General features: G+C 18.6%; 1 protein-coding gene across 2 annotated transcripts; it reads right to left on the bottom strand.

The window, feature by feature from the left end:
* Nucleotides 1-2,042: 2,042 nt before the first annotated feature.
* Nucleotides 2,043-10,207, bottom strand: LOC107999581 (odorant receptor 63a). Of its 2 annotated transcripts, XM_062072026.1 has the most exons (6): nucleotides 9,729-10,207; nucleotides 8,391-8,742; nucleotides 7,265-7,495; nucleotides 5,758-5,865; nucleotides 5,501-5,656; nucleotides 2,043-2,849 (listed from the first exon to the last, which is right to left on the bottom strand). In XM_062072026.1, exons 1-6 carry the CDS (start codon nucleotides 9,983-9,985, stop codon nucleotides 2,832-2,834), a joined length of 1,122 nt encoding a protein of 373 aa, XP_061928010.1. In that variant the 5' UTR covers nucleotides 9,986-10,207; the 3' UTR covers nucleotides 2,043-2,831. The 2 variants fall into 2 exon arrangements, with proteins under 2 accessions (XP_061928010.1, XP_016914995.2); XM_017059506.2 differs by lacking the exon at nucleotides 2,043-2,849 and having other exon boundaries at nucleotides 5,269-5,656.
* Nucleotides 10,208-11,555: the final 1,348 nt, after the last annotated feature.

Below are 11,555 nucleotides of genomic sequence, written 5' to 3'. Positions count from 1 at the left end.
AATGAACGATATACAAAATTGCTAAGATATTTTCTTTTCCATTATTATTTTTATATATAATTTTTTCAAAAAAAAATGTGTGAATCCTAATTAATATACATATAGTTTTATAATAACATATATATAGTATAGTATACATTTATGTTTCAATGATGACATAAATATGATAGAAATGTAATAAAAATTGAATTTCGATTATTATATTTTTCATTTATTTAATTCTAATATATATCATAAGTCAGAGTATAAATAAAATAGAAAATAGAAGAAAAAAATTTATTAATTAATTTTTCATATTTTTTATTAAATAATGGATTTGGATTTCAATAAATAAGTAGTTGAAATAATGATTGCTGAAATGTGTCCTCTAAACTTATTGTGCATCAAAGTGAAAAATATTGAAAAATATTTATCTGATTCATTGCTGTTACAGATCTATTCAATTTTCTCTTTTTGGACTTTATCGAATGAAATATAATAGCGATTTTATCTACAATTTGTGTCATTTTATAATATTGAATTATAATAAATTTTGTCGCAGTTTGTATAAGGTAAGCTTTTGTTAAATAACAAAATATATTTTATATTTTACAAAAATATATTTTATATTTTAAAAAAAATTAATTATTCTTATTATAAATATACATATTTTTACATATTATATTACTTCAAAATGTCAAAATAATTAATTGTAATTGTAATTTAAAATAGTATAAATATATGTATATCATATATATCGTTTTAAAATTTTGAACATTATTATAATTGAAAGAAAAGTCTTTGAAAGCAACAAAGATATAAATAGATATTAATATTGCAAAATATAATATACAAATACATTTTTTTTTTTAAAATTAATCATACTGAATAAATAGAATGCAATATTTCAAGTTTTTATTACTTTTATATATGTATATATATATAATTAATAATACATTCAAATAATATATTTTCAATCTGTAAACATATTTCAATACATATATCCAATAAATAACAGCATATTCATACATATTCTATATTTTAGGACGAAGTAATAATAATAATGATCTTCATAATTAATACATTGCATATAATATTGATATATATGATGCTGAAGCCTTTAAGACCTAAAAATAATACACCAAAAGTAAAATAAAATATCAGACATAAATATTTTATATTTTTAAAGTTATATAATATACCAATACATAGAGTTAAATTTTTGAAAAAATTTCTAAATTTTTTTATTAAAAATTCTTTAACGTCTAATAAAATTAATTAAAAGACAGAAAAAAATATATTTCATTTTATTGCATTTTCTGTTAAAAAAAATATAAAATACACTGATTTATTTTTTAAAAAATATATGATATATTGCAATATATTATACATATATATATATAAAATATATTAATTAATTATTAAATTTTATTAATATGAAGATACTGTTTATCTTCTTTTTATGCAAGAATTTTTATTGTACAAAAAATCATAAATCACTTTTTTATCATTAGATTATATCACACAAGATAAAATTTTTTCTTTTTTTATATATTACGCACAATAATTTAAAAATATCAAAATGAATCTAATGCTAATTTAAACATTTCTCTTTTAGTGTAAAATTGTCAATTAACATCAATAGTAATCTGTAATGATAGTTTGATTAGATTAGAACAATTAATAATATATTATTCCATTCACATTCTGCCATGTATTAAAGATATAAATGTTTAAATCAGCATCATAAAAAATTAAGAAATCAAATTAATTTCTAAATTTATTTAAACAATAAATATATGGCAAAGAAGGAATTACAAGAGAGAAGAACAGATATTTTGAATATTTATGTTGTTATGAAGTTTGATATCATGAATTTATTTTTAAAGCGTCATAGTAAAGATACATTATGATAAATTACTTAAAATAATTATTCAAATCAACATTATAATAGCCAAAATCTCATTCACAAAATATGATTAATAATCATAATATTTTCTAGAAATTTTAACCAAGAAAGCGTTTTTTATATACTGACTTCTAAAATAAAATATTTAGTAATATTTGATAATCATAATACGTTTTATTACTTTTTCTAACTTATATCATACAATATAATTCATACAATATAACATTAATTATCGTCATCAATAGTTTTATTTAAACAAGAACTATATTTATAATTATGAAGAGGAGTTATTTTTTCAAATATAAAAAAAAATGAGTTTATAATTTCTGAAAAATATCTTTAAATTTCATCTAACAAAAGATAAAGATATGGTATGACAATTATCATTATACTATAGATTTTATATTAAAAAGATATAATTATTTTAAGAGTAAAAAAAATATTAGATATATATTTTTTTCATCATGAAATTTTACTAGAACCAACTTTAACAATAGGCAAAAATGCTGAAATATGTCCAATGAATATATTTGTTTACAAAATTCAAACTGTTAATGAGTCATGATAAAATATTAATAAAGAGCAACCATCAAGAATTAACTATTTAGAGAATTCATTTTCTAAAATTCTATTATCTCAATTATCAAAAGAAAACTCAAAAAATATTTAGCTAATAATTGACTTTTTTAATCACTGTTGTTATAAGTTCAAGTGCTAAATAACTAAAATTGAGAAAATTCTACTTCAATAATTTGTCTATTCTAACAATATTAATCTATGTTATCAGTATGACACATATAATAATTGGACCTCATCATAATTATAATGCCTTTTGATAGAACACTTCTACAACAATTCAGATTTATATGAGTACATCATTGCATAAGCAATTCACAATAGCATAATACCTATATAAACTGAATCTGTATGAATTTATTATAGCTTAGTCCTCACTGTAATACTGAAAAAGAAAAACATTTTAAAAAATAATTTTACAAAAATTATTAGAATACCCATAGAAAAAAATCAAAGATTTATTAAATTAAATCAGATTTATCATATTCATCTTTCGTTAAAAAGGAAATATAAAGTTATTTATGTAAATTGTCTTATTAGAAACACAAAATTCTCAAGCAATAAGAGAAAATGTTTAAAAAAGAAACAAAAATGAAAAATGGTTTATTAGTTTGTTGGAAACTATCTTTGATCTGAATCTATCTGATATGAAAAGATATTGATGGTATTGGAAATTGAAAGAAATTCATCTAATGATTTTCGCCTAAAAATACAGAAAAATAGAGTCTTTTATTCTTGGCTGAGACTCTTTTCCATTTATGGAGGAAGTTGGTTTTTTTCTAGAAGAATAGGTTTTTAATCGATTTTGATCGTATTCTCGCAATAATATTTGTTCTTGTAACTCGTAGCAATCTAATAACAGATTGAAATAATATTGTTCCATAGAAAAAAAATAAATATCAGTTCCTGATATATTTTAAGAAATTTTATTTTTTTGATAAAGTTTCATTTCTTTGATAAACATTTTTTGATCGGAGATTTATTTTAAGAAAAGAAATATATTGCTAAAATTTGAGATTTGTCGGAAAAAATTAAAAAAGAAATTTATTAGAATCAAAAGTTAAGAGAGAAAATCAAAAAATAAAATTAATAAATTTTAAAAGATGAAATTCAAACCTATCATTATATGATTTTTCTCTGAAGTTTATAACAAATATCACAATGTTAATTATCTAGAAAATACTATATAAATATAAAATTGCACAATATCTCTTTTAAGACAGAAGAATCCATTAGCGAACAAACTGAAACAGTTATAAAATTGAAATTGATGCATATCAAAAAAATATTGTTACAAAATATGTCAGAGATTTCAAAAATAAAGTTGAATTTAAAATCAAATCACGTCAAAAGAGAAATTAATTTTATAAGCATTATTGATAATTATAACTAGAAAGATCAAAATCAACATACAGTACTTAAAAATTAAGAAAAGTCAATCATTACCGACATTTATATTTATTTAAAACCATAATGAGTTTTATATTTCATATAAAACCAATCAATTGTTTTTAAATATTTTAATTGTTTAATTTATTCAATTTTAAATTATATTAAATAAAAATGACAACTTAATTCATAATAATGAAGCATTAATAACATATTATTAATATAATAAATTATTAATTAAAAACATGAAATAATATACTAATTAATTAATGTTTGTCAAATGACATTAGCCTTTTTTAAAAGAAAAGCCTTTTTTATAAAAAATTTTCATTTAAACAAAAAATATCATTATTATAATATATTATATAGTATATAATATATATAATTTTTATTATTATATTATATTATATATCATATTTGATTATTTATTTATTTAACAGTATATATAGTGTTTAAATAAAATGTTATATATTTTTTTTACGTTTGATGGAAAAATTTCTGAATATAATTTATTATTATAATAAAGCATATAAAATAAAGTATTGATGCAATAATGTCAATAAAATGTGTAATTCTAATTATTAAAGAAAGATAAGAAAAAGTAGAAAAGTTTGAAAGTAATAAAAATGTAAATTTATTAAAAATATATCGTGTGAAAGAATGTATTAATATAATGAAATATTCTTCTATATATCTTTTTAAATTTTAAAAGGCTGGTAAATTTTCTATTTGAAAGATTCTTATTTTTTGTTTCAATTAATCTATTCTAAATTTTGCAGTTTATTTAGTTCTAAACTTACGTAGTTCTAAACTTAATTCACAAAATTTTTAAGAATATTAATTTTAATTTTCAGTATAAATCCAATATCAATCAATATAAATCTCAATATAAATAAAATTTAACATTGTTCAGACATTGAACAGATGACAGGATGATGCTTCGAGGATAATGCCGTTTTTGAAAAAAAAAATTTGGACGATTCTTCACTTTGTATATTTAGAAACATTTCAGCGTGGTTGGAATGTCAATGTGGTTCTGGAGCTTGAGACGATATTTTCCAGGTCTGCTAATCTCAATGGCAATCAGCATTATTCTACTTGAAAAGAGTTATTGCAAACACTAGCGGAACAGTTTCCTGGATAAACAACAGCCTGTGTGTGGCATAGCCCCTTAGCCCCTTAATTCTAAGAATTTTCCTTAGATTGGAAGTATCATTGAATCAAAGGGCTAGTCCATAGTGTTATTGTGTACCACACTGAAGAAGATACACGATTTCACAAGATGAACATAGGGAGAGGCTTTAGAACGTATCAACATTTTAAGAGAATTTTTTGAATGTCAGAACTTTCAGAATCTTTGAATCTTTCGAATTTTTAGAATTTTCTAATCTTCAAGAATCTTTTGAATTTAGAATTCTACTGAACTTATAACATCGAATCTTAATGTAAATCGTTGTTAGCATATGAATGTTGCTTTTAACTTTTTATTTTACAATCGAATTTGTTAACAGCGAAATTTATAATAATTATTTTTATTACTATATATATCATAGCTTCAGAAACAGATTAAATTAACAAACATATTATGTATCTTTTTAATATATTATAACATTTTTAATATATTAAAATAAATAAAATTGAACTTACATTTGCGAAGCCTTGCATAGATAAATCCATAAATTTTCCAGCAGTAATTGTTAATCGTCTTTGTGATCTTACCATAAGAAGAATCATTACACTTCTGTTCTTAGGACTTAATAAATACCAAGGAGATTCATAAGCTGAAATGCTAACTGACAGACTCTAAAATAAAATAAAATAAGCGTACATATATTTATTTGCATATTAATTAAAAAAATATATTCTCATAAATATACATATGTATACCTTAATTATATACTAACTTTATTACTAAGATATTCTCCAGCAATGGAAAAAATAAAAGCTTCCAACGTAATAGCAATATAAAAGAATAATATTCTTATAAGTAATTTTAAATTTGAATTAAGCGCCTACAATAATAGAAATTTTTATAAACTATAAAGTATATATATATACTAGCGACAGAATATTTTTAAAAGAAATTGAAAACAGATGATCTAATGCTATTTCGCTTTCGACTAATTTATTACAACGATTGAATAAAAAAGAATTTTTGAATGATACATTTCTGGATAAAATAATAACACACATTATAATTTTTATTGTTTCTCTAATAAAATTTATTCAAATTTTAGATATAAAATATAAAATATACATATAAGATATTTTTTCATTATATCATTTTAATTTTTCGTATAAAAATTTAGGAATATAAAAATTTGTAAAAATAAATTATGTTAATTATATTTTATACAGTTCATTATATTCTATATTAATATAATAATATAAAAGAATACTTTATACAATGTAAAATTTGAATAAATTACATTATTTTCGAAATATTAAAAATTATAGAGTGTTTCTATCATTTTATCTGGGAATAGCAAACAAACTTTAGTGCTTGATCTAACCACTTGAACAGTCTAGACATTGAATGTATTCGTATATGCGCATGTGCACATTGATTTTATTTAGAATTAGATATTATTTAGAAAATTAATATGGTAGATGAACCTTGATTCGATTGCATTGAATACATGTTTAAAAAAATACAGATATTAGGTCATTATATATAAAAATAAATTTTTATTAATAATTTTTCAGTTAAATATTATTTAAATATATAATATTAAATATATATATAAAAAATGGAATATTTATTATTATATTAATAAATATTTATTATTATAGGAACACGTAATATTTAAAAATTCAAATAAATTTTAGCAATTTTAAGTTTGTTTATTGCCTATCTTAATTTCCTTTTAATTATGTCATTCTGCATTTATATCTCCAAAAATTGTGATTTCTTTAACTTTTCTAAACATATTTTTTTAATTTTTCTTTCATATTATCTTATTTTTTTTTCAATTATTGTTCTTTAATTATAGATTTGCCAAAAAATTTTTCATAAATTTAATAAGTATAAACATCAGATATTTTTATTTTTATTTATAAAATTTGCAATTGAATAATTAAATTAGTAGTATTTATTTAATTATCAAAATTATATTTTAATTAAGATTTTCTACATTTTAAATACTAAAAGAAAATGATATATAAGAAATAGTATTTATTTTTATATATACTTACAAGCATTTATTTATTTTTATGCGTACGATTCATTGTTCTTAGAACATAAAATCATAGAATGGATAAAGAGATATATCTTATAAGAGAATTGTGAGTATTTATTTTAATATTACCATTAAGAAATGAACAGATTAGGAAAGAATCAAATTTTTAATATATAAGAATTATAATCCAAATATAAATTAATATAAAGTATAAAAAATTTTATATACTTACAACTACTATTAAAAATCCTATACAACATATAACGAGAGTATTACATATTAATTGTATTAAAGCAATATATGAGAATAAACTTTCAATATATTCGGAACCAACAATAATCCGATAATGTCTATCGATTAAAGATTTAATGATAATTCTGAATGATTCGGGTTTTTCATCCTTGATAGAAATATTTTTCAAAGTTTTATGCAATATTTCTATTTGTCCGCCAATATGAAATATCTAAATAATAATTATTATAATTAGATAGAATGTTTATTTATACAAAATTTAAATATATAAAAAATTACAGAATACATATGATATGCAAAAACATATCTGAAAAATGATAAATGATAAATGATAAATGATAAAGAAATATCTGAAATATAATATGATACGATTTTTCGACAATCTTAAATAATAAGAGTATAATTTTACAAAAAAATAATTTTTTAATTAATCATTCTTATAAAATTTATTGAATATTTCAATACTAAAGAATGATATAATAATAAAAAAAATTTTAATAATTTTTAAATTTTTAAACTTTTTTTTATGTTTTTCCGATTCAGAACTTAAAATTCAAATAAAAAATAAATAATTTATGTAAGTAATGTCAATTCAAGAATGTCATGAATTCATAAAACATGAATTTATTTTTATATGACCGATAATTCAATAATTGAGTTTACTAATTTATTGTAATAGTTTATATAAAGAAAAAAAATATAAAAACTTAATTTTTGCAAGCCAAAAAGATAATTATTGTTAGCTAATCATGTATCTGTTTATTGAAAAATTTAATTTATTAAAATTAATTTTTTTTAAAATAGATACTCTTTCGAAAATTTTGAAAGTTTCGCAATCTTTGTAAACTTTTTCCTGTTTTTAAATTTAAAAATCAAATTTCGATCTATCCTTAATTTTCATGCAAAGAAGAATTTTATATTCATAAAATTTTTATGAAATTTTTATGAAATAAATAAAAATCAATATAATTTCTTAAACATTATTTTATATCTAAAAATATACGTAAAAATATATTTATATAATACTTAATTATTTACATAATATTTAGATTATTAATCAAATAAAAGTAAATATATTTTTAATTATTATATTAAAATAAACTTACCAATGTAATTATTAAGGCATCTAACACAGCAATACTAGATGCTATAAAAAATAGTTGAATAAATTGTACGATAAATACATACTCATATATTGGACTTTTATCATATCTAAAAGGAAGATCCATTTTTACTAATAATTCTGGAGATAAATTAGATTGATTTCCTTGATCATGATGACTTAATTCCAGATATACACCGACATACATAAAAACAGCAGTAGCATATATACCCATAATTAAATTTGAATAATAATATGCGAGTTCGGTTTTTTTTATCATATCATCTACAGTAAAATCGGCAGCGAAAGCATTAGTCCAATCATGATACATGCTTATTAATATATTTTCAAATATTCTGGAATATACATATAATGAATATAAAAAATTGAAAGAAAAATTTTAAAAGCAATCTTTCAATTAATCTTTTTTATTTTTAGAGATCTTTCATTTTTCATATTTTAATTCATTATTTTTATAATAAATAATTAATTTTTACTTTATTTCATAATCTAGAGAATTAAAAGCATTAATTCAAATAAAGTTTGATTGATCAAAATTATAAATTAATAATATTAGTTACAATAATTTTAATTAATTTTATATATAATTTTCTTAATCGATTTTTTCTTTATCTTTATCTTTAAATATCTTTAAAAATTATAAAATTTGAAAATCTAAATATAAAAGACCAATGATTCTTAAATTAGTTCACGAATTTTTATATTTTTGAGAATTAATAAAAATTCAATTCAATTCAAAGATTTTTTGAAATTTTTTAAATTAAATTTTAAATTTAATTTTATGAAGAACGTAATAAAAATTCCATAACAATTCCATAACTAATATTTAATTAACTTGTCATTAAAGTCAACTATTAATATTTATCAAAAAAAGATAATAGTTAGAGATTTTACAAAATATATATTACATAAAATAATAAATATCAGTAATATTCTTAATCTAAGAAAATTTAAGAATCACTATAATAAATATTATATAAAATATTTCCATTATACATGTAATATCGACAACAAAATACAATACAAAAAATAATTTCTTTTAGGCTATAATAATATTTAATTTCTAACAATAATAATATTATACAATATTAATTATGGAATATTTTATTTTTATAATATATTATTTATCAAATATTATTTTATATATATGTTATTATATGTTATTTATTATATATATATATATCATATATATTATATATATATATATATATATATATATCATATATATTATATATGTTATGTATATGTTATTTTATATATATTTATATATATATACATATATAATTAATCATCATATTAAAATTTAAAGGATATAACTTACTTGCGTTTAGTCCAAAAACTAATTAATTTAAAGCACAATAGACTATAAGGCAAAGTAGTGCTTACGCTATCAATTAAATCTGTCAAATTATTAAAACCAATGTGATTTATTATATATCGATATTGAAATATTTGTGCACACATCATAATAATAACCCATATAAATCGGACTATAATTTCATAGGATGATTTTGGCCAAATTCCAATCAATCTTAGACCAATTACTATTGGATAGCTGATACTTCTGATAGGTATCATTTTAAACGAAATATATTGGTTTCATGAATTATATGTTTGATATTGAATTTTATTTATCTCTGCACAAAATGATCGAAAATATTTTATCCTAAACTGTTCATGCATAGGCAACTGAACACAATGTACTGAAAATATTTACAGTCAGATAGAACTTCTTGCACATTGGCCATATTTCTATGAAATATTCATATCGTACGAAGAATATACAAAAGTTATAAGATGGAAGCTATAAATATATAATCAAAGAAAAAGAACAAGTTTACGCAATTTTTCTCAAACATCCAACATTTCTTCCTAGAATATTAAATAAATTTGCATCATGAAAGTTCATTTTGTTTTTTTCTAAAACATATGATGAACCTCAAAAAAATTTTAACAATAAATAAATATTTTGATATATTTCATGAATCTATTATAAAAAAGAAATAAATTTACTGTTAAAAACTTGGTAAGTCATATTCTTATAGATATTTTATAGATATTTATAGATATTCATTATTAATTTTAAAATATTTTTATATTTAAATATTTAAATATATTTTAACATATTAAAATTAATATAATTATGGTATAATCATGATTAACATATTAAAATTATTTATTATATATAATAATAATTAATAATAAATATATATATATATTATTATATTTTGTATTTATAATTATTTCTTTTTAAAGATATACAAATATATATATATATATATATATATATATATATATATATATATATACATAGAAAAATCAGTAATATAGTAAATAATACTTTTTATCTTTTTATGTTTGCGAATTAATATATTTTTCAAGTATTATTTTTTATATCATTAAAGCAAAATTTAAATTCATTTTATAAAATACAGTAAAAAGCAAAAATATAAATATTTAGTATTTGTAAGATTAAAATGAATAATAATTAAAATAATTTAAATTATTTTACGAAAATTAAGTTATTATAATTACTAGCTAAATCTAGTAAATAGATATGATAGTTTATTTTTACTTATATTAATAATGTATAGATTATTTTATAAAATGAGAGTTTCATTTAATGTTTAGAATTTTGCATTTTAACATTTTGTATTTACATAAGGTTACAATATTAATATTGTAAATTAATATTTTTTCTATTTTCCTATTCCTATTGTTCTTTTCTCAAACTCATAATCTATTTTTTTTTTAATTATTTAGATATATTATAGTTAATATCAGGATTTTATATTGACCATTTTATTATTATTGTTATCGAAAAATTTTGATTACTAATTTTTCATTATTTTCATTATGTATTTTATATCTCCGCTGGAAAATAAGTTTGTCTTCATTTTTTTCATCCATCTTCAATATTGAATTAACGACTATTGATAATTAATTAAAAAATACCTAAATAATATTTCTTTTTTATAATCTTTTTAATTTTTACTAAAAAAAACAATATTTTTATATGAAAAACAGATAAAACAGATAGATTCAAAATCACAACACAAATGTATATATTTTCGAATTTCATAGTTTGTTTTACTTTTAATATTTTTCATTAATAACGTTCAATACTAAGATCTTTTATCTGATTAAA

The sequence above is a fragment of the Apis cerana genome, linkage group LG2 (genome assembly GCF_029169275.1).
Source record: "Apis cerana isolate GH-2021 linkage group LG2, AcerK_1.0, whole genome shotgun sequence".
In the NCBI taxonomy this organism is placed as follows: domain Eukaryota; kingdom Metazoa; phylum Arthropoda; class Insecta; order Hymenoptera; family Apidae; genus Apis; species Apis cerana.
This window is presented reverse-complemented; position numbering and strand designations above follow the sequence as displayed.